The sequence below is a fragment of the Impatiens glandulifera genome, chromosome 1 (assembly GCF_907164915.1).
Source record: "Impatiens glandulifera chromosome 1, dImpGla2.1, whole genome shotgun sequence".
In the NCBI taxonomy this organism is placed as follows: domain Eukaryota; kingdom Viridiplantae; phylum Streptophyta; class Magnoliopsida; order Ericales; family Balsaminaceae; genus Impatiens; species Impatiens glandulifera.
Window position 1 is genome coordinate 161,512,118 of NC_061862.1, and position 23,101 is coordinate 161,535,218.

The 23,101-nt window shown below is 31.8% G+C and overlaps 3 protein-coding genes across 3 annotated transcripts; all 3 read right to left on the reverse strand.

Annotated features, from left to right (window-relative positions):
- Window positions 1-4,767: 4,767 nt before the first annotated feature.
- On the reverse strand, window positions 4,768-6,151 carry LOC124920535 (inositol oxygenase 4-like). Its single transcript, XM_047461036.1, has 7 exons — window positions 5,953-6,151; window positions 5,827-5,886; window positions 5,681-5,733; window positions 5,384-5,576; window positions 5,231-5,309; window positions 5,070-5,151; window positions 4,768-4,987 (listed from the first exon to the last, which is right to left on the reverse strand). The coding sequence occupies exons 1-7, from the start codon at window positions 6,146-6,148 to the stop codon at window positions 4,961-4,963; spliced, it is 690 nt and encodes a 229-aa protein (XP_047316992.1). The 5' UTR covers window positions 6,149-6,151; the 3' UTR covers window positions 4,768-4,960.
- A 10,011-nt stretch (window positions 6,152-16,162) lies between these two features.
- Window positions 16,163-18,474, reverse strand: LOC124920533 (probable inositol oxygenase). Its single transcript, XM_047461034.1, has 10 exons — window positions 18,429-18,474; window positions 18,162-18,267; window positions 17,594-17,675; window positions 17,317-17,521; window positions 17,182-17,241; window positions 17,039-17,091; window positions 16,750-16,942; window positions 16,597-16,675; window positions 16,436-16,517; window positions 16,163-16,361 (listed from the first exon to the last, which is right to left on the reverse strand). Exons 1-10 carry the CDS (start codon window positions 18,457-18,459, stop codon window positions 16,335-16,337), a joined length of 918 nt encoding a protein of 305 aa, XP_047316990.1. The 5' UTR covers window positions 18,460-18,474; the 3' UTR covers window positions 16,163-16,334.
- Window positions 18,475-20,042: 1,568 nt separating this feature from the next.
- LOC124920534 (mediator of RNA polymerase II transcription subunit 6) lies at window positions 20,043-22,025 on the reverse strand. The gene is made up of 5 exons (XM_047461035.1): window positions 21,485-22,025; window positions 20,938-21,112; window positions 20,614-20,683; window positions 20,411-20,520; window positions 20,043-20,323 (listed from the first exon to the last, which is right to left on the reverse strand). Exons 1-5 carry the CDS (start codon window positions 21,733-21,735, stop codon window positions 20,159-20,161), a joined length of 771 nt encoding a protein of 256 aa, XP_047316991.1. The 5' UTR covers window positions 21,736-22,025; the 3' UTR covers window positions 20,043-20,158.
- Between the last annotated feature and the right edge of the window lie 1,076 nt (window positions 22,026-23,101).

The window sequence follows — 23,101 nt, forward strand, 5'->3', positions numbered from 1 at the left end:
TGAACCTGAGCCAACTGACCAACAAAATCCGCAGCAGTGGAATGAGGACGCACCTTGCTGGGCAGCGCTAACAAATCAAGAGGAGCACGCGGAGACAGGCCGTAAATCACATGGAAAGGACTGAAACCAGTGGAGCGATTAACAGCATGATTGTGAGCAAACTCGGCCTGAGGCAGCTTCAGATCCCAAGCCTTAGGATGATCCCCAATTAAACTGCGCAGAAGGTTCCCCAAAGACCTATTAACAACTTCAGTTTGGCCATCAGTTTGCGGGTGATAGGCACTGCTAAAATTCAGCTGAGTATTAACCAAACGCCAAAGACTCCTCCAAAAGTGACTCACAAAGCGAGTGTCCCGATCAGAAACTATGGAGGCAGGAAGTCCATGAAGGCGATACACATCCCTGAAATAAAGCTGTGCAACAGCCACAGCATCAGAGGTTTTCTTGCAGGGAATGAAATGAACCATCTTCGAGAATCGGTCAACCACCACAAAAATCGAATCAGAACCACGCTGGGTACGTGGCAGCCCAAGGACAAAATCCATACTGACATCAGACCATGGTTGAGTGGGAATAGGCAGAGGCAAGTATAACCCGGCATTAGTCGAAGCGCCCTTAGCCAACTGACAAACACGACAACGAGCAACAAAACGCCCCACCTCTTTGCGCATCGAAGGCCAGAAATAAGAAGCTGCAAGAAGCTGGAAGGTACGATCACGCCCAACATGGCCTTCTTTGTGGAGTTCCTGAATCATCCTCAAACGCAGGCTGCAATCTGGAATGCACAGCTGCACACCGCGGAAAAGGAACCCATCCTCCAAGACAAAGTCCCTCGAATCCCCCTGTTGGATGCGAATGAGGACCTGAGAAAAGAAAGGATCATCACGATAGAGGTCCACAAACGAATCAAAACCGGGTACATGGACACGCATCTCCGCCAATAGCCCATGACGACGACTCAAAGCATCAGCCACGCGATTAGACACACCAGCCTTGTGTTTAATCACAAAAGTAAACTGCTGTAAATAAGAGACCCACGAAGCATGACGATGAGAAATCTTGTCCTGACCACCAAGATGCTTGAGGGAATCATGATCCGTATATAAGACAAACTCCCGCTGAAATAAATAATGACGCCAGTGTTTGACTGCCTGGACAATAGCATAGAACTCAATATCATAGGTACTGAAACGAAGTTTAGCGCTAGACAGTTTCTCACTAAAATAAGCAACAGGACGCCCAGATTGGCTAAGTACAGCCCCAATACCCAATTTCGAAGCATCACAATGTAGTTCAAATGGCTGGGAAAAATCAGGAAGAACCAAAATAGGGGCTGAAGTGAGTCGGTGCTTGATCTCAACAAAGGCAGCCTCGGCATCATCCGTCCAGAAGAACTTAACCCCCTTCATACAATCAGTGATAGGAGCCGTAACACTACTGAAGTGAGGAATAAAACGCCGATAGAAGGAAGCCAAGCCATGAAAACTGCGAACTTCAGTGATCGAAGAGGGGCGGGGCCACTGATTGACAGCCAGTACCTTACTCGGGTCCACTTTCAGGCCCTCCCGAGACACCACATAACCGAGGAACTGGGTAGAATCAGTAAGAAATGTGCACTTCGAGGAAGCAGCATAGAACTTGTCACGCCGGAGAACAGATAACACCTCACGAAGATGGGAGAGGTGTGCTACCTCGCTGTCACTGTAAATTAAGATGTCGTCGAAGTAAACGACTACAAACTTCCCAATGAAAGGGCGAAGAGCCTGGTTCATCACACGCATAAAGGTGCTAGGAGCATTCGACAGACCAAACGGCATAACCAGCCACTCATATAAGCCCTCACGAGTCTTAAAGGCAGTCTTCCACTCATCACCCATGCGAATACGAATCTGATGGTATCCACTCTTGAGATCCAGTTTGCTAAACACAGAAGCACCACCCAACTGATCCAACAAGTCATCCAACCGGGGAATAGGAAACCGATAACGCACTGTAATCTTGTTGATAGCACGACTATCAATGCACATACGCCAAGACCCATCCTTTTTTGGGGTAAGAAGGGCCGGGACAGCACAGGGACTAAGGCTCTCTCGAATGTGTCCCTTAGCCAGCAAGTCCTCCACCTGTCTACGCAACTCTTCATGTTCTTTGGGACTCATGCGGTAATGAGGACGGTTGGGTAGGGCAGCACCTGGAACCAAGTCAATGTGATGCTGGATATCACGCAAAGGAGGCAAGGCACAAGGCAGATTCTCAGGAAAAACATCTGCAAACTCCTGTAACAGCGGCTGCACTGGAATAGGCACCTCAGAACTAGCACCACAGGTAATCAGCGAACAAAATAGAGCAAACACCATGCCTGATTCGACCATGGCAGTCTGAAAAGGACCCCGAGACAACAAGGTGGCAGGGGGGGACGCATGATGAGTGGGGGCAGCACCCTTCTTGGGCTGATTTGGCATCAACACAATCTTGGTACCATGAAATAAGAACGTGTAGGTATTAGCACGCCCATCATGTATAACAGAATGATCAAACTGCCAAGGGCGACCAAGTAAAAGGTGACAAGCATCCATAGGAACCACATCACAATATACAGCATCACGATAATGGGAACCAATGGAAAAATTAACAAGTACGCGCTTCGAAACTGTAACATCCGTACCTTGACTCAGCCAGGACAAGCGATAAGGCTTGGGATGAGGCTCAGTGGACAGACCCAGCTTCGAAACTGCAACCTCAGAAATCACATTCTCACAACTCCCAGCATCAATGATGAAGGTGCAAACTTTGCCACCGATGGTACAAGTGGAATGGAACAGATTATTGCGTAACCACTCGTTGTCAGGAGCACGAGGGGTTAAACATGATCGACGAATCACCAAAAGGGGGCCAACATCACCAGAAACATACTCCTCCGCTGCCTCATCATCATAAACATCATACACTGGGGCTGAATCTGAAGGAAGAGCAGAGTCAGGATCATCCACCTCAGTAAAAAGACCACGATTGGTGGACTTTGGGTTGCGACACTCTGCTTGGCGATGGCCAACTTCACCACAATTGAAACAACGCAAGCCACCGGGACGTCCCTGCGGGGGGGCTGTAGTGCTGCGAGGGGGGGCTGGGGTGGGATGGGCCGGCTGGGAAGAAGAACCAATGCCACTAGTGGGGACAACCTGTTTTCCAAAGCTACCCGAACCGCGCCTGGCTAGCTGTTTCTCAGCCTGTGAAGCACGCTGATGTGCCTCAGAAACAGTCAAGGGATCAAACATATTCAAAATATCCTGCAACTGGAGGCGAAGGCCACCAATATAGCGAGAAACCAACTGGAGAGGGGACTCAGACAGGTCAACACGAGCCACAAAGGTATAAAACTCAGTGGAATAGTCATCCACGGAACGAGAACCCTGACGAAGATTCTGGAACCGCTGGTACAGGTTACGTTCGTAATTATATGGTAGAAACGCAGCCCTAATATGCTTCCTGAATTTGTCCCAATTCGTGAGCTTTGCCTTACCATGACGAACACGTGTCTGTTTCAACTGCTGCCACCATGCTTGTGCACGACCATGTAAGCGGATCGTAACAAGGGGTACACGACGATCTGCAGGAACTTCCTTGAAATCCAGAATCTCTTCAACCTGAGAAAGCCAATCAATAAACTCTTCCGGTGATAGACTACCATCGAACTTAGGGATGTCCACCCTGAAAGTCTGCTCCCAGCGATGATTGGGGCGTTCAGGGGATCGATTCCGAAGACCACCGAGAGGGTTTTCATCTGTCATCGTAACATCATCTTCAGGGTGGTGCATGTGCATAGATGCATCCATCCGTTGCGTCAACCATTCAACCTGCCGCCTCAAATCGTCGTTATCACGGCGAAACTCAGCGTTTTCACGTCGCAACTCAGCAAGGTCACCATCATCAGCACCAGGGGTAGGGTTGCGCGGCTGTCTTCGGGGCGGCATACCTCAGGGTCGACTGGAAACTGATACCAACTGATGCAGCGTGCGTGGCTAGGATGAACCTTTATCAAGATTCGTTGATTCTTACGAATACCGAAAGTCGATAGATATTGAGGAAACCTAGTTTTCTGATTAATAATCTTCCCCTAACAAAGTGTTTTAAGATCCTTTAAATACTCAAACCCTAGCTTGCAAAAGAAATAAACAACTTTTAATAAATTGCAAAAAACACCCGAAACTAATAAAAAATGCGATTTTGAGCCCCTAAACGTTTCCGCCCGAAAAACACTAGGCAATCGTCGAAATCTGACACTTGCGAGATATTTTCGGATGCTGCAACTTTCGCATAAACGCCTCTTCGACTCGCACCGCATCAAAAGGGTTGTTGGCAAATCTTCATTTCTTCTTTGCATTATTCTCGTTGATTGAGTAGAGTAAACTCGCCAAAAATGCGATTTGTTTGCAAAATCAATCAAAGACCGTATGCATGCCAAAAAATAACTCAACCCAACCCAAGTGCATAATGGAGAATTTATCAATTTAATTTCAAAATAATCAATCAATATTAAGTCTTTTGCCCCAATTAGAGTTCTTTCTAGCATGTTTTTTGAATTTCCACTCTTAAATTTTGGCTTTAATCCAAGATTTATGAAGACATAAATACTTTCCCATCATCTATTTTTTTCTTTATATCCGTGTTCATGTTTAACAACTCATAGTTAGGTTGGGTAGAGTAAACTCATCAAAAATTGGATTAGTTTTAACAAAATAATCAAAAACCATATCCATACCAAAAAACTTCAACCCAAGTGCATAATGGAGATTTAATCAATTTGATTTCAAAAGTATCAATCCATATAACAAAGACAAGACTATGTTTTCATAAAATTGAAAGAAAAAATTGTTGAGCCATAGAAATGAAATTAAAACTGTAAGTCTATAGGGTATGGTGACTCATTTTTTCATTCAACTCAGCTTGTCCACTCGCCTCTTCACCACCTCAGCTTTGCAGGAAAGTACTGTTTCATAAAATTCGTTAGTTTTCAAATAAGACATATTAATTATCAATTAAATTAACTTTATAATAATAATAATACATACCTTCTCAATAAGTGACATATAGTAAGGCTTGACATTTTCCACATCGACTCTAACTTTGCTCTTGCTGTATAAGTCATATTTGCTGCCACATTTCATCCCACATTAGTAGCATCAAACTTTACTAAAATAATAAACCATAAAAAATAAAACAATCTACATACTTAAATACATGAAGCCATTTCAGATTTTCCTTGTCCTCATCATTCATCAAGTACTTATAAGTTCCTCCCGTGTGTAGAGCTGCACATCATGTATATATTCTTAATAATTTGAATTGGTAAGACTAAAGTCATGGGTCGGTTTGTCGATCTCACCATAAAATGAGTGGTATCGAAAGACAAAGAGGGCAGCCGGAGGCAGAGTGCTCTTGTTCTCCTTAGCCACCAAGTACATGTAATCGTCGTGGCCCCATGTCATCAACACATTGTTTAGCCCACATCCCTCCGAATAGACCCCAAATTTGGTGGAGTAAGTCTCGTTCTTGTAGTCTGGATTTTCCTTAAAGTACTTTACGTACGTACGCAAATAAATAAAATAAATTGTTATGATTACCGATTTTTGTTTTAGTAGGATAAAATGTTATAATTTAATCGAGAGACATATGTATATACCTTGTGGTGCACGATGCATTCTTCATAAGCACATCCAACCGGATAGGTATCGCCTGTTACAAATCATTTTTGGTGTATTTTCTTGTTAAATAATTAACATTGTTACAAGTAAAGTAATAATTAATGTAGGGGGAACAAATAATTACCTACAACAGCCCATTGAGGTAGTTCACCAAAGCTTGGGAGAAGAAGAACCTTGCCAAGATCTTATATGACAAGTAACAAATTTTAATAAATAAGATAGAAAATAGTAAAAAGTAATAAAAAGTTACCATGGATAAGGGCAGTCAAATGAAGCCAGTCCTCATCTGGATAATCTTTTCTGATAGCCTCAGCAGTCTGAAGTAAGTGTTCAATTTGGGGCTCATCCAAATCAGGATCACTCTCATCGACGACGTCGTTTAGTAACTCACAGCACTCCCATATGCTCATCTCCACCTTGTCCATTTTCCCATATTTGTCTCTCATACTCTTCACCTGCACTTATTAATAATAATAAATATATTAAAAAATATATATAAATAAATATCAAAATATAAAATAAAATAAAAACTAAAACTTACAAATTCATAAGTTTGGTTGATATGTTGGGTCTTGTAAAACTCTTCCACTCCTTGTTGTCTCACACTTTCAGCATCATAATTCCTGATATTTATTTATTTAATTTCTCTTTATAGAATTACAATAATAATTGGGCCTTGTACATAATTCAATAAGCCCATTTTATGATTGGGCCTTATACATTATTAAAATCTACATAGTTATAAATGTTGTTGGTGGGGATATAGAGGATCCTAATACTCTGATAGTTGTAAGGTAATGTCTTTTTTGTAAAATAAGCATTTTTCAGTCACATCAAGATTCATTAATTAAATTTTACAACATTTGTAAACAAAAGCTAATTGAATTTTATATATTTATTAAAAACCCACTCTCCGAATGTCTCTTCCTAAAACGTTGTAAGCTCATAAAATCGTTAAGCTAATAAAATTGTTTTATTATAGTAAATATAAAATAGAGCCTTAATCGTTTAACCGTTTAACTCAAATCAGATTAGTTATTCTTATACAATAATGAAATCTTATAATTTCAAGATTTGAACTCATATTTTATCAAATTTTCTTGAAACATATTTTATATAATATAATAATAATAATAATTATTAAAATAACCTGAAGTTGTGGCCGAAGGAGTTGGTATCGGGAACAAGAAATCCATCATCAGCATCCAAAATATTTCCATTCTTCTTCTGATCATCAATCATCTCACTTCCTTCTTCTGTTTATAATCATAAAGAAGAACAATAAATTAAAACCTAATTAATAGAAGGAGAAATACTGAAAAAAATCATTTTCTTATCCAAGAAAGTTACAAGATTTGATCAAAAACCTAAATCTGATACCGACCCAGAAGAGAGATAGATAGAAAGAAGAAGAATTACCGAGATGAGTTTTCTCAAAATGAATAGTCATCTTCTTGATTTTGATGATGACAGAAGATTAGAGAGAGAAAATATTATTATTATTGTTGTTACAATATTGGTTCAAGAAGACCTATTGTATTTATATAGGTGGCCGGCTTCCTTTATTGAAAATTTTCAAAATCTCTCTTTATTTAATGTATATATTTATCTAGGAAAAAAATATTAGTTAGACGTGTACTTGTATAACTAGTTCACTTAGACGTATATACTAATAAAATGTCATTTAAATATATGAATTATCAAAAATTAGCTCATTTAACCTCTTTTAATAACTATGGTTAATTTTTATTTTTAAATTTATATATTTATTAATTAAATATTAATATATTTTCTTTCTCCTTCTTTTTCATTAATTAAACTAGATAATTTATTTTATTCTTATATTTTTTATTATTTTAATATTAATTTCTTTTTTATATTTCATCTTCTTTTTTTATTAGTTTTTATTTCTCATATTTTTTAAATTCTTATTTTTTTAAAAAAAAATTAACAACTTATTTATAAATTTTATGTTTACTGTAATATTTTTTTGAAAGGTTTTTTTATTTAATTTAATATAATAAAAATGAAAAAGGGTTTTTTCTTATTTAGTTTAATATAAATAAAAATGAAATTAATAATATTTTATTTATTTTTTATTCACGACTTATATTAGTAGTAAAAGAATTGTTTTGTCTAAATATTTGATTATTACTCTTTTAGTGTTTGATAAATGAGTTTTTATTATTATTCAATTCTTAATTTTAAATATTTGATTATTACTCTTTTAGTGTTTTTTTAGTGTTTGATGAATGAGTTTTTATTATTATTCAATTCTTAATTTTTAATTAATTTATTTTTGTGTTGAAGAATTTTTATTGCTGAAAGAATTTTTATTGTTATATTCAATTATTGGGATTAAATAATTTTAAAATAATTAATAATTAATGTGAATATAAAAAAAATATATAAAAAAGAAGAAGAAATATAGAGTTAAAATAATTAACGATTAATGTTTATATATATAAAATAAAATTAAAATAATCAATCATAAATATTCATATAGAAATAATAAAAAATTATAAAAAAGATAAAAATAAAGGATTTATTAGTAATAAATGAAATAATAAATGAAAAGGAAAGAGAGAAAAAATATATTAATATTTAATTAATAAATATATAAATTTAAAAATAAAAGTTAACTATGGTTACTAAAAGAGGCTGAATGAGCCAATTTTTGATAGTAAGTACGTTTAAATGACATTTTATTAGTACATACGTTTAAGTGAGCTAGTTGTATAAGTACATACGTTTAAGCGAGCTTTTTTCCTATTTATCTATTATTATACTTTAACTACTCTATTAATTAATATTGTATTGATCATTTTTTAAAATGAAAAAGAAAAAGTAGGATATATATAATTATAAATCAGAGATTAAAATAGCAAATTAAGGTTATTGCATCTTGTAACTGTTTATTTTTTTGCCCTTAAATATTATTTCAATTTATAGTAAATTAAAAAAATAAAAATTAGATCCTTTAGAGAAAATCAGTTATATGTTAAATTCTCGAAATGTGAATTCTAGTGGAATAATATCACATTTTTAGTGCGTATATATATATATAAAATATGATGCTTAATTTTTAAAGTGTTCGGATTGTCGGGTTGAGAGTTGTGGTTAATTTGGATATATATGTGAAAGTAAATGGATACATGAGTCAGACTGTGGGTTAACCCGCCCATAAACTTAAAATGGTTAAAATAAAATAAAAAAATGTTATATGTATATTTCGAACTTGCAACTTAACAAAAACAAGTATAACGTTCTTTAACCAACTAAACTAATAACACTTTATATTTTAAATTCAACACTAAATTTAATGAACGTAAGACATTTTTAACTAATTAATATATATATATATATATATATAATTAATGATACTTAATTTTTAAAGTGTCCGGATTGCCAGTTCGAGAACTGTGGTTAATCTGGATATATATATGATAATAAATGGATACTTGAGTCGGATTTTGGGTTGACCCGCCCATAAATTTAAAACGGTTAAAAATAAAAATAAAAATGTTATAGGTATGTTTCGAACTTACAACCTAACAAAACAAGTACAACACTTTAACAAAGTGTGATTGTGATGTGATTTGCCGATGGATAATAGGCCGATTTCAATTAAAAGTGGTTAAAAAAATATGAATCAAATATTTGATTGACCAAAGTGTGAGGTCATGATGTTAAATATTAAAAAAATATTAATCAAATATTTGATTGACCAAAATAAAAGTGTAAGGTCACGAGATGGAATGTTTATTTGGAAAAAATATGTGATAAAAATGTGAGGAGATAAGTTGTTTTAGCGAAATGAATAAAATGTGGAATAAGAGCGTTTTATTTTTTATTTTAATATATTATTCGCAATTTATTAAGAATTTTAAACATTGAATATATATTATTATTTTATTATTAAATTTATTTCATTTATATTTTTATTCGTGTGTATCGCACCAAAATTTTTCTAGTTATATTTAAAGATGAATATGTGTAGATCCTCGAAAGGAGGTGGAAGCGGTATCAGATTTGCATAGTCAGATTTGAATCTAAATTAGAGCTGCCCTCCAAACAAAAATAAATAAATTATTCTGCAACCTCATCTCATCTTTCCAGTAAGTACTGTTTTACTCCTTTAGACCAACTCCAACCGACACGCATAACTTATTATGCTGCCCTTTTCTCCTCCAACCCACCTTAAAAAAACCTATAATGCGTAACAACCTTCTCTCTTCAGTTCAGACGCATATTATGCGTTTGGACAGTTCATTATCACCATTTTTTGCCATTTTTAAAAAATGGTCCTCACACTTATTTATTTATTTTTTTTCTAAATTTTTTTACATGTAAATTAATTATTTAATTTATGTTTTTTATTCTTAAGATACAAAATTATATATTTTTTTTCTAAATGTATAATTAAATCATTAAATTTATTATATTTAAATTTTATCTAATTTATTTTATATCTATACGTATAAGTGTTTTTTTTATTAATAATGTTTGTTATTATATAATATGTTCGTTTATTTAAATATATTATTGATTTATTATAAAGTAGTGATATATAATTAATTTTATTTTAATTTTATTGAATGAATAAAAAATATTAGGGTTAAATATGTAAAGTTGATAAATATATAGATAATATTAATAAGGTTAAAAAGTTTGTGTAAAAAGAAATATTCTAAGAATATTCTTTTGGGTTTGGAAATGAGTTTTTAGGTTGGAGATGAATTACTGTATGATATAACATTTACTGCATTTTGGGTTTGAGAATTGTTTTGTGGGATGAAAATAGTCTTGCCCCTGCAACTATAATCCTTTTACCTTTATTTCATTAATTAACTAATTCCCTTCCCCTCAACTCCTATTTTCTAATTAATTCCATCTTAATTCTCTTATTTCATTTTAATACCTAAAAAGAATAAAGACTTATCCACCGATCCTTAATTTTTTTTTTTCTAATTCTCTTCATCAATTTAATTAGGTATATAATATTTATAATTGGTTTAAGTATGTTTAATTGAATATATAGTCTTAAAATTTAACAATTTATTTTTTTCTTTTTATTTTTTCATCCTTAAACTTTAATTGTATGAAATATCTATTTTATTTTTTATTTTTTCATTATTACACTCCAATTATTTGATTAAAATGTTTATTTAATTTAATTGTTCGATTAACATAAATATGACAAATTTTGAATTTATTTTATATCTTATTTAATACATAAAATTATGAGAATAATATATATATTTTTTTGTCAACTTCTTAAAAAAATCTCAAGACGATATGACTATCGAACCTAAACCTCTAACAACTTAAAAAATACGTCATTTATTATATAAGTTCAGTATTCAGTATTCTCGATCATTCCCGATCAGTAATTAAACAATATTATCAATTTAATGTTTTTAATGTAAAAATTGATTTCATTTTGATGGAGTTAAATACTCGGTTTAATGAGTCATTAGTAAAACTTATTTTTTTATCGCATTTTTAAAACCAACAAATTCATTCAAACTCATTTAACAGATTCATTCAACTCAATTAATATTATTATATTTGTAAGTTTGGAATGTATTTTTATTTTGAAAATTTAAGTGATCAATATATTATTGTTTTGAAGTATGAATTTGGTATATTATAAATTTAATGTGATGTTGAAATTGAAGATTTCTACATTTATTGAGTTGTATCAACAATTAACCAAGAGTTGAGCGAGTATTTTTAGAAATGAAAAATGTGAAGACAAAACTCTATAATAAAATGATGGATGATTTTTTAATACTTTATATCAAACTAGATTTATCTAAGGATATAAATCTATATTCTATTATATATAAGTTTTATTCAAGCCCACCCCAACTCTAATTCCTGGGTCCGTCCCTATGCGTAGACCATCTACTCTTACATAGATACATAGTTTATTTAGTTTGGCAAGTTACTATATGAGATTTGTTAAGAGATTTTCTCAAATAGCATCATCACTAACTCTTTGACTCAAAAATGCGTGAAATTCGAATGGTCAACAAAATGTGAAGAAAGTTTTCAAAAACTTAAAAAACAGCAAGCTACAACTCTAGTGCTAGCTATACCATCGGAAAATGAAGATTTCACTGTCTATTGCGATGCTTCACATAAGGAATTGGGTTGTGTTTTCATGCAAAATAAACATGTTATTGCTTATGCATCTCGACAATTAAAACTGCACGAACGAAACTATCATACCCATGATCTGAGTTAATAGCGGTTGTATTTGCCTTGAAGATTTGGCGACACCACTTGTATATATGGTCCAAAAGTCGAGATTTATACGGATCACAAAAGTTTAAAGAAATTTATACTCAAACTGAATTAAACATGCGTCAAAAAAGGTGGCTAGACTTGATTCAAAATTTTAACTTAATAATAAATTATCACCATAGAAAAATTAACGTTGTAGCCGATGCCTTGAATAGAGAATCATCAAAAGGGAAATAGCCAAGTCTGATTTCAAATATTGCGATTCTTCCTACATTTCTCGAAAAAATCAAAATCTCACAACAAAATGATTCTCGAATTATCAAGATCAAGAAAAATATAAAATCTGAATTAGGGAAAGGATTTCAGCTAGACAAAGATGGAGTTTTGTGTTTCCATAATCGGTTATGTGTTCATAATGATGATCTTTTAAAAAAAGAATTATTAGAGGAAGCACATTACTCCAGATATATTGTTCATCCGGAGGCACAAAGATGTATTAAAATTTGAAACAACATTACTGGTGGAATAATATGAAACGAGAAATAGCTCAGTAAGTTTCTGAATGTCTGACATGTCAATAAGTGAAAGCAAAACATCAACAAGTAGCAGGTTTTTTTGCACCTTTTACCCACTCCTTAGTGAAAATGGGAAGACATCTCCATGAATTTTGTATCAAGATTATCGAAAACAAGAAAGAATAATACAGTTGTATGAGTAATCGTTGATATATTGACAAAATCCGCTCACTTCTTAGCGATTTCAATAGAATTTTTATTAGACAACTTGACACGATTGTATATCAAGGAGATAATGAGATTGCATGGGATACCAATAACTATTGTCTCAGATAGAGATAGTAAGTTCATGTCACATTTCTGGAGAAGTTTGCATCAATGTTTGGGAACTAAATTGATATTTAGTAATGTATTTCACCATCAAACTGATAGGCAAACAGAAAGAGTAAATCAAGTTATGGAAGACATGCTTCAAGCTTGTATAATTGATATGGGTGGAGCATGGGATGGTCATTAGCTTTAATAGAATTTGTTTACAATAACAGTTATCTGGCAAATATTCAAATGACTCCCTATGAAGCATATATGGTCGAAAATGTCGTTCACCTGTGTGTTAAGATGAGGTAGGAGAAAAGAGATTGATGGAACCAAAAATTTTGTAGGAGACAAATGACAAGATTCGTAAAATAAAAAAATTGATTATTATACAGAGCAGGTAAAAGAGTTTACGCCAATAATCGCAGAAGGAATTTAGAGTTTAATATTGGTGATCATGTATTCTTAAAAGTATCTCCAATAAAATGTATTATGCAGTTTGGAAAGCGAGAAAAGTTGAGTCATGGATTTGTATGACCATTCGAAGTGTTGAAAAAGGTTGACAGCATAGCTTATGAGATTGCATTACCCCCAACATTAGCGAGAGTCTATAACGTCTTTCATGTGTCGATGTTAAAAAAATATGTTCCCACTAATGGTCACATAATTGAATATATTCCACTAGTATTTGAAAAAAAATTGACGTACGAGGAGGTTCCTACAATGATTGTGGACAATAAAGAGCAAGTTCTTCGGCGTCGAATTATTAAGTATTATAAAATTAAGTAGGGCAATCATTCTGAAAAGGAAGCTACGTGGGAACTCGAAAAGGATATGAGAGACAAGTATCCAAACTTATTCCAGGATTGAATCAAGCTTGGAAGACCAAACTTCTTTTAAGAGGTAAGATTGTAAAGATATTATATTTTTATAATGAGAGAAAAAAAAATGACAACGGATAAGACAGGGTAGGTGCACAAGGCTCAAGATTCTGAAAAAAAAGAAAAAAATAAGAAAGAAGATATTATGGAGAAAGGTGAGATTTGAGAAATGAAATATATTAATATTTTAATATACTAAAATATTTTATAAGGATATATACTTTTGATATTTGATATATTGTGGATCTTCCTAACAATAGAGAGATATAAAGCAAGAAGCAGAGGAGTGTGAATGAGGCCGTGAGTGAAGATCAGTTTCATAGGTTTTTTGGTAGATCAGTTTTAAAAAAATGATTTGATTAGTCTATTTAGACTAAAATGAGTTGAAAATGGGTGTAAAGGGAAAAATAACTTGAATAACCTTGACTAGGCAAATTAATTTGAGAAAGAGAATATGATTTGAGAATAAAAAATATGGTAAAGTTGAATTGTAAATGTGGAAATAAAGAAGTAATTTTATACTCAAGATAGGATTTTGTACTTATTATTTTGATAATAGTTATTAATGCATCAGCGCTTATAACAGTAATGAGTCAACGCATGACAGTTAAATTTGGTTGATGGTTAATGAATCAACACAGGACCTCCCAATTCGAACAGTTTCCCAAAGTAACCTTGTTTGTCGTTCACTTTCCCAAAGTAACCTAGTTTGTTCATTTATTCCCAAACTAACCTAGTTTACTATTCAAACTCAGTTTTATTTATTTATTTATTCTTTTTACATTTAAAATTTATTATATATAAAACTAAATTATTATTTTTATAAATTAAATTATTTATATTTTGATATATATTTTAAATTATTATTTTTATAAATTTAATTATTTATATTTTGATATATATTTTAAATTTGATAATTTATATTTTAATATATATATATATTTACATTTTAATTATTATTTATATATATAATAAATATTTCCTTTAACATTCGAATAAATAATTGATAAATACTAATAAATTTAAAATATTTTAACTATAATAATATATTCATAAAAAAAATTTTAAATTTATCAATTATTTATTAAATATAATAAGATTTTTAATTAATATTTTAACCCTATAAATATGATAATCTTTTTATTATATTTAATAAATAATTGATAAAATTAAAAACGCGAATATTTAATTATTATATTATTATGGTTAAAATATTTTAAATTTATTAGTATACATCAATTATTTATTAGAATTATTTAATATTTATTACACTATATAAATAATAATTTAAATGTAAATATATATATATATATATTAAATACAAATAATCAAATTTATAAAAAATAATTATATTTAAATTATATATCAAAATATAAATAATCTAATTTATAAAAATAATAATTTAAAATATATATCAAAATTTAAATAATTTAGTTTATATAAATAATAATTTAAAATATATATCAAAATATAAACTTTATATAATAAATTTTAAATGTAAAATAAATAAATAAATAAAATTGTGTTTGAATAGTAAACTAGGTTAGTTTGGGAATGAATGAACAAACTAGGTTACTTTGGGAAAGTGAACGGCAAACAAGGTTACTTTAGGAAACTGTTCTCCCAATTCTGGTTGATGGTTAATGAGTCAACACAGGACCCCCAAATTCTGGTTGATGGTAAATTAGTCAATGATAGACCCTCAAATCCTGGTTAATGGCTAATGAGTTATCGCAATAATGTAGTCTTATCACTAACCCGAGCTATATACGAAAAGTATATTGGTTATTTAAACTAAATATTATATTTTGAATAAAAGTTAATTTTTCTGTACATAGTTAATTACCTCTTGATTCAGCTGTTTAGAAACTTATGATTTCTTATTGGACAAGTTTAACTCATCCATTTTTATGGACTACTCTTTCAGAACAAGATAATATTGAATAGCTGAGGTTGTGCGGGTATCGAAGACTTGAATATTATAATCGGTAAAGATTATTAGTCTCTCTCATGTCTAAAGAGTAATAGAAAAAATTGTATCCTTAAGACATGAAATATGTAACCATCGATTTTTGTTTAAGGATGGGGTATAATGACATTTTGTGTATGAAAATACTTTTGTAAGGAGTAAGGAGGATTTTTGTGTTAATGAAGATTTGAAATGTAGTTGGTTAACCTTGCATGTTATTTTAGTCGTGCAGTAAATGACATGCCAACAGCAGTTGGTCTTATGACTCGGTTAGGGGCGTGACATTTTCTACCCCAATTAGAGTTCTTTCCAGCATGTTTTTCAGATTTCATTTCTTAAATTTTAGCTTTAATCCAAAATTTATGAAGACATAATTACTCTCCTATCCTTTTTTTTCATTATTCTCGTTCATGTTTAATATAACTTTCCTAACAACTCAACGTTAATTAGGTAGAACAAAAATTCAATTTGTTTGACAAAATTAATCAAAAACCATATGTATGCCAAAAAAAACTCAACCCAAGTGCATAATGGAGATTTAAATTTGATTTCAAGACTATCAATCCATATAACAAAGACAAGATTATTCATAAAAATGAAAAAAAAAATTTGTTTAGCCATAGAAATGAAATTAAAATAGTAAGTCTATAGGGTATGGTGACTCAATTTTTCATTCAACTCAGCATGTCCGCTCGCCTCTTCACCACCTCAGCTTTGCCGGAAAGTACTGTTTCATAAAATTTGTTAGTTTTCAAATAAGACAATCAATTAAATTAACTTTGTAATAATATATATATATACCTTCTCAATAAGAGACATATAGTAAGGCTTGACCTTTTCCACATCAACTCTAACTTTGCTCTTGCTGTATAAGTCATATTTGCTGCCACATTTCATCCCACATTAGTAGCATCAAACTTTACTAAAATAATAAGCCATAAAAAATAAAACCATCTACATACTTAAATACATGAAGCCATTTCAGATTTTCCTTGTCCTCATCATTCATCAAGTACTTATAAGTTCCTCCCGTGTGTAGAGCTGCACATCATGTATATATTCTTAATAATTTGAATTGGTAAGACTAAGGTCATGGGTCGGTTTGTCGATCTCACCATAAAAAGAGTGGTATCGAATGACAAAGAGGGCAGCCGGAGGCAGAGTGCTCTTGTTCTCCTTAGCCACCAAGTACATGTAATCGTCGTGACCCCATGTCATCAACACATTGTTTAGCCCACATCCCTCCGAATAGACCCCAAATTTGGTGGAGTAAGTCTCGTTCTTGTAGTCTGGATTTTCCTTAAAGTACTTTACGTACGCAAAATAAATAAAATAAATTGTTATGATTATTAATTTTTGTTTTAGTAAAATAAAATGTTATAATTTAATCGAGACATGTAATACCTTGTGGTGCACAATGCATTCTTCGTAGGCACATCCAACCGGGTAGGTGTCGCCTGTTACAAATCATTTTTTGTATTGTCTCAATAAATAATCAACATTGTTATAAGTAATGGTAATTAATGTAGGGTAAAATAAATAATTACCTACAACAGCCCACTGAGGAAGTTCACCAAAGCTTGGGAGAAGAAGAACCTTGCCAAGATCTTATATGACAAGAAACAAATTTTAATAAATAAGATAGAATATAGTAAAAAGTAAAAAAGTAATAAAAAAGTTACCATGGATAAGGGCAGTCAAATGAAGCCAGTCCTCATCTGGATAATCTTTTCTGATGGCCTCAGCAGTCTGAAGTAAGTGCTCAATTTGGGGCTCATCCAAATCAGGATCACTCTCATCAACGACGTCGTTTAGTAACTCACAGCATTCCCATATGCTCATCTCCACCTTGTCCATTTTCCCATATTTCTCTCTCATCCTCTTCACCTGTACTTATTAATAATAATAATAAATATATAAATAAATATCAAAATATATAAAATAAAATAAAAAACTTACAAATTCATAAGTTTGATTGATATGTTGGGTCTTGTAAAACTCCTCCACTCCTTGCTGTCTCACACTTTCCGCATTATAATCCCTGATATTTATTTATTTATTTAATTTCTATTTATGAAATTACAATAATAATTGGGCCTTGTACATAATTCTATAAGCCCATTTTATGAATGGGCCTTGTACAATAACTTGTAATTTCTCTTTCTTCTTCTTCTTCTTATTATTATTATTATTATTATTATTATTATTAATGTAAAATCTACAAAGTTATAAATGTTGTTGATGGGGACATAGAGGATCCTAATACTTTTGATAGTTTTAAGGTCATGTCTTTTTGTAAAATAAGCATTTTTCAGTCTCATCAAGATTTATTAATTAAATTTTACAACATTTTTAAACAAATAAAATCTTTATTATAATAAATTTAAAATAGAAATAGTTTTCTCATTTAACCGGAATATCTCGATCAGATTCGTTATTCTTATAAAATAGTAAAATCTTATATTTCAAAATTTGAACTTAGATTTTATCAAATTTATAATATAAGATAATAATTAAAAATAAAAACCTGAAGTTGTGACCGAAGGAATTGGTATCGGGAACAAGAAATTCATCATCAGCATCCAAATTATTTCCATTCTTCTTCTGACCAGCAATCAGCTCAGTTCCTCCTTCTGTTTAATAATTATAAATAAGAAAGAATAAATTAAAACCCAAATAATAGAAGAAGAAGTATCAAAAAAATCATTTTCTTATCCAAGAAAGTTGCAAGATTTGATCAAAACCCTAAATCTGATACCGACCCAGAAGAGAGATAGAAAGAAAGAAGAACTACCGAGATGAGTTTGCTCAAAATGAATAGTCATCTTCTTGATTTTGATGATGACAGAATAGTAGAGAGAGAAAATATTATTATTATTGTTGTTGCAATATTGGTTCAAGAAGATGTATGTATTTATAGGTGGCTGGCTTCCTTTATTGAAAATTTTCAAAATCTCTCTTTATTTAATGTATATATTTAGTAGATATACATCACATAGGTTAAGAAATTGATAAAAAAAAAAAATGCCATTATTTATCTATTATTATACTTTAACTACTTTATTTATTAATATTGTATTGATCATTTTTAAAAATGAAAAAGAAAAAGTAGGATATATAATTATAAATCAGAGATTAAAATAGCAAATTAAGGTTATTGCATTTTGTAACTGTTTATTTTTTGACCCTTAAATATTATTTCAGTTTATAATAGCAAAATAATAAATAATAAATTAGGTCTGGTTGGCAAATGGGACCCATCATCTTATCGTGATGACTCAGCTATATGTAGGATTGTTTAGTTTTGCTTCCTTCTACGTTTGGGGGACCATCCATCTGACGTGGCATCCAGTCAAAAATTATAATAATCTTAATTCCAGATCACGTAATTAAATCACTTTAAGAAATATATTGACTAAATTTATTTTGCATGTGAAAACAATTAAAGATTCTATTAAATTTGAAATAATAATTTGATGGGAGACTGAGAAAAAAAGAAAAACAGCTATTGCTTTTAATATCTCATTAAATCAAAGTCAAATAAATATTATTAAATTGATGAATATATACATAATTAAAATATATTTTAAAATATTATTTATCTAAGTTAATATCTAAATAACATATTTAAAATATTTTTTTCCAAACATAAAATCCAGCTAGAGACGACCATATGACATAATGCAAAACTCAACTTTAAATCAAGGATGAGTTCTTGGTTATAAAAGGGAATTTTTGGATCTGCCTTTTACACCAAATGACATATCGACATGAATCAAGGATGGGTTCTTGGTCATAAAAGGGAATTTAATTTGTTTTCTTCTTTTACTATTTTTTCGATATGCCACAGACCAATCCTTACCCTTTTTATACAAATGTTGGTCTGATAACTAAGAATGTTAAATTGGTCATGAAAAAATAAATTGATAATAGGATTATAATTGAATTTGATATACAATTAATTTTTATTACCTTTTTACTACATTTTCGATGCTATTATCTTGTTGCCATCAACTTATTATTATTATTATTTTCTATAAGAAAATTGAGGCTCACTTATTATTCAAAATTTATGAAAATATTTTAATAGATTAGTTGAATGATTGGTTGAAAAAACACAAAACATGATAAATGTTTTTTTTTGGGTAGAAAAACTTATGCATATTGCAATGATTGTTTCTATTTTTCTAGAAATGAGTGATCAAAAATCCTGACATACAAAAAAGATAATATAAACAAATCCAATCTATTACAATAATATTATTAATGTTGTGGAAGTCACTTGTTTGTTCTCTTCTTCTCATAAAATTGTGGCCAAACTGAAGATAGAAGAAATTTCAACAACCAAATGGAAACAATCAAAGTTGTAGAAAAATCATTATTTAAAATTGGGCTTCTGCAGATATAGTATAAGAACACACATAACTAATAATAAAATAGTAAGTTCTATTACATGTGGATGTAGTGATCTTTGTTTTGTACAGTCAAGTCAGTGAGTAGTAAAAAAAGAGTCAAATTTACCTCTCAAAATTTCATCCTCTTTGAGGGGCCTTGATCAATTATGGGATCCATTTGAGGGAGTTGGGTCTCGGCTCCTTGCCCGCTTCCTTCGAAAGTTTTATCCCCTTCTGTTGTGGCCGGAGGAGCATATCCTTCTGGGTAAGGTGGCGGGGGAGGGGCTGCTGGTAACTGCAAAACATATCGAATCGTATTCATATTCATATTATTTTCACATCATGATTCCTTGCCTTGTAGAATTAAAGCAACTCTTGTTACCTTTCCGAGTAGCAAGGCAAGAACTTGGTCTATTCGCTTGACTTCCTTCATGTCAATGATCTCCTTGCTAGACTTTGTCTCGGCCGCTGCTGTCTCATTTTCACTGTCAACTACATTCATATCAAAATTGAGTCACACATTTCTGGACCAAAATTAATATAGGAGGAGTCAGTCAAACTTCGAAGAGAGGTATGTGTATGTACCATATCCAATCTTCTCCAACTTTGAAGCTGCAGTAGTGAAAGCCTTGGATATGTGATACAGAGCACGCCCCTATCAAAACAAATAGGTTTTATGTTTTCCAGTGTTATTATTAGAAACAAAATAAGTGAAGTTTCTTTTACTAGAACAGAAAAACAGTCGTTTGATATGAAACATGAAATGCCTGAAGCACGCCCCGATCAAAACAATAGGTTTTATGTTTTCCAGTGTTATTATTAGAAACAAAATAAGTGAAGTTTCTTTTACTAGAACAGAAAAACAGTCATTTGATATGAAACACGAAAGGCCTGAAGATCGAAACTTACAATTCTAGCAGAAAATACACTGCAGAGCTGTGGAGCTTGATAAATGGACCCATCCAAGACATAATAAGCTAGCATTGGAGTTATTTTCTCAGGACCATCTCTCTTTTGCTTACGAAATACAAAGAGGTGAGGTTCCATTACTTCACTCAGCACGAACTCTATGCCTGTCATTTTCCTGTACAACAAATTACAATCCGCATCCATCTAACCCCTTTTTATGAGCGAATTAATCGATAATAGTAACAAACAATGAAAGGATCCCATCATTCAATATTGAACTGCGAAAACATTCTGTACAAGTATCCTACACTTTTACTTATTTCCCAGTTAGAAAAAACTGTTTCTTATCATACAACAGTTAGCCTTGTATTGTTGGCTAGCTAATAAACTGGATGAATGAATGAGATCATGATATGTGTTGCAACTTAAGGAATCACAAGATTTGAATTTCAGCTCATAAGAACATTTCTAACTGTTAGCACGAATTCATTATGATTTATGAAAGCATCACAATCTCAACCCTAAAAATGAGAAGAAAGTATCTTACGTAAGTTGTGAGATGTCAAGAGGATGAATGGAGCGCACTCGAAGCTGTTCATTGTTGCAGGTCCAATCGTAGAACGGAGAAAGAACAAAGTAGTCGAAGACCAGATTTCGATCGAGCGGATAAGTATTCAACCAAAGTTGATCCCTAAAACATATTCCGGTCATGTCCGTGCCTGGAGGCGGCGGCGGCGCCATAGGGTTCCCATCGAAATTTCCGGCCGCGTTCGGAGGCGCCATTGGTGTCGTCGCCATCAATTTATAGGTTGATAATTCTCAGAAAGAAGAAAGTTACGTAGTCCAACAGAGCTTCTCAAATCAAGGGTTTGATTCACAAGATACTAACTCACATACCTCTTAGCAAGAAGAAATTCTTCAGTTATACAGAATGGGCGATTCACAGATGTTTCAGAAAATCGACAAGTTGATGTTCAAATGACGACTTCTCTGGATCTGCAGCAAGGTAGGGGGAAAATGGAACGAATCAAAGACAGGAGCTTGAAGAGGGATTTTATTCTCAGACATTCCAAGAGACAAACGATAGAGAAGAAACTGATCTTACCTAATTCAGATACCTTGAAAAGCAGCCATGGCGATTTGAAGAAGACGGAAGTATCAGGTTAAAAGAGAAGTCAGTAGGCATACTGATTTCTTTAATTTTCGTATTAGGAGGTCATGTTTTTACCCAAACACATATATTCTATCATATTTTTTTACATTTATTATAATAAATAAAACTATTAAATCACTTAATTATATAATATATATATATATTGAAAAAATAGTTTAAAAATAAATAAAAACATAATTACAATTGATTGATTCAAATATCTCGAAGAAAAGCACAATTTTTCAGATCTAATTTCCGATATATTAATGATAATGACATTGTGAATAATCATTAATGACCTACTTCGGTGATTAAATGTCCTCCAATTGTTTTTTCAACCAGATAATTTATTAGAAAATTATAGGATACAAACTTGTAAATCTCGTTATTTTGGCCACCCTAATCCATGTCTTTCAATAGTCACCGAGAATCTCCGGCATAACTTATTGAATTCCCCTCAAATTTCATAAAAGACTTCATATATTTGCAACAACTTCACAATGTAAAAATATATAAGAAATTTTTTCCACCTTTTTCTAATTTTTACGACCACGACTCACACTAATCATATATTTTTGCACATTATTCTGAAAATTGTTCCGGTCATCAATCTGATTTTTTAGGCGAACTTCGGTCCAACCGGTTCAACATGTTAAATCATTGGTTGGACTGAACTTTAAATTTTTTATTATTTGAAAGTAATAAATAACCATGACTAAGAAGATAATACTAAAAAACACGTTACCGAATAATGAATGAATCATATACTTATCATTTTTTACTCTTAGTCATGGTTAATTTTTTAACATTAAACACCAACACCTCCTCTATTTTTAACATAACCATTGTTACTTTTTTTAACTTTAATCTACACAACCACAATCAACAAATGATGCAGAGATAGCTGGACTTATATTTTTCTTCTCATCTCTCTATCTCTGTCTTTCTTCTTCTTCCCATCTCTTTGTCTCTCGCTCTCCTTCATTTGAACCTCTTTGCGTTACAAAATGA

Bases quoted from the DNA above. Each gene is read 5' to 3' on its own strand.
- LOC124920535 (XM_047461036.1), bottom strand. From the start codon at position 6,148: ATGAGAGACAAATATGGGAAAATGGACAAGGTGGAGATGAGCATATGG. The intron at 5,577-5,680 runs GTATATACATAT...ACGTACGTAAAG, and splicing joins AATGCATCGTGCACCACAAG to TACTTTAAGGAAAATCCAGA. The intron at 5,310-5,383 runs GTGAGATCGACA...CATGATGTGCAG, and splicing joins TCGATACCACTCATTTTATG to CTCTACACACGGGAGGAACT.
- LOC124920533 (XM_047461034.1), bottom strand. From the start codon at position 18,459: ATGACTATTCATTTTGAGCAAACTCATCTCG. The intron at 18,268-18,428 runs GTAGTTCTTCTT...ATTATTAAACAG, and splicing joins TTTTGAGCAAACTCATCTCG to AAGGAGGAACTGAGCTGATT. The intron at 16,943-17,038 runs GTATTACATGTC...GCGTACGTAAAG, and splicing joins AATGCATTGTGCACCACAAG to TACTTTAAGGAAAATCCAGA.
- LOC124920534 (XM_047461035.1), bottom strand. From the start codon at position 21,735: ATGGCGACGACACCAATGGCGCCTCCGAACGCGGCCGGAAATTTCGAT. The intron at 21,113-21,484 runs GTAAGATACTTT...TTTGTTGTACAG, and splicing joins CTTGACATCTCACAACTTAC to GAAAATGACAGGCATAGAGT. The intron at 20,521-20,613 runs GTACATACACAT...ATATGAATGTAG, and splicing joins GTTGGAGAAGATTGGATATG to TTGACAGTGAAAATGAGACA.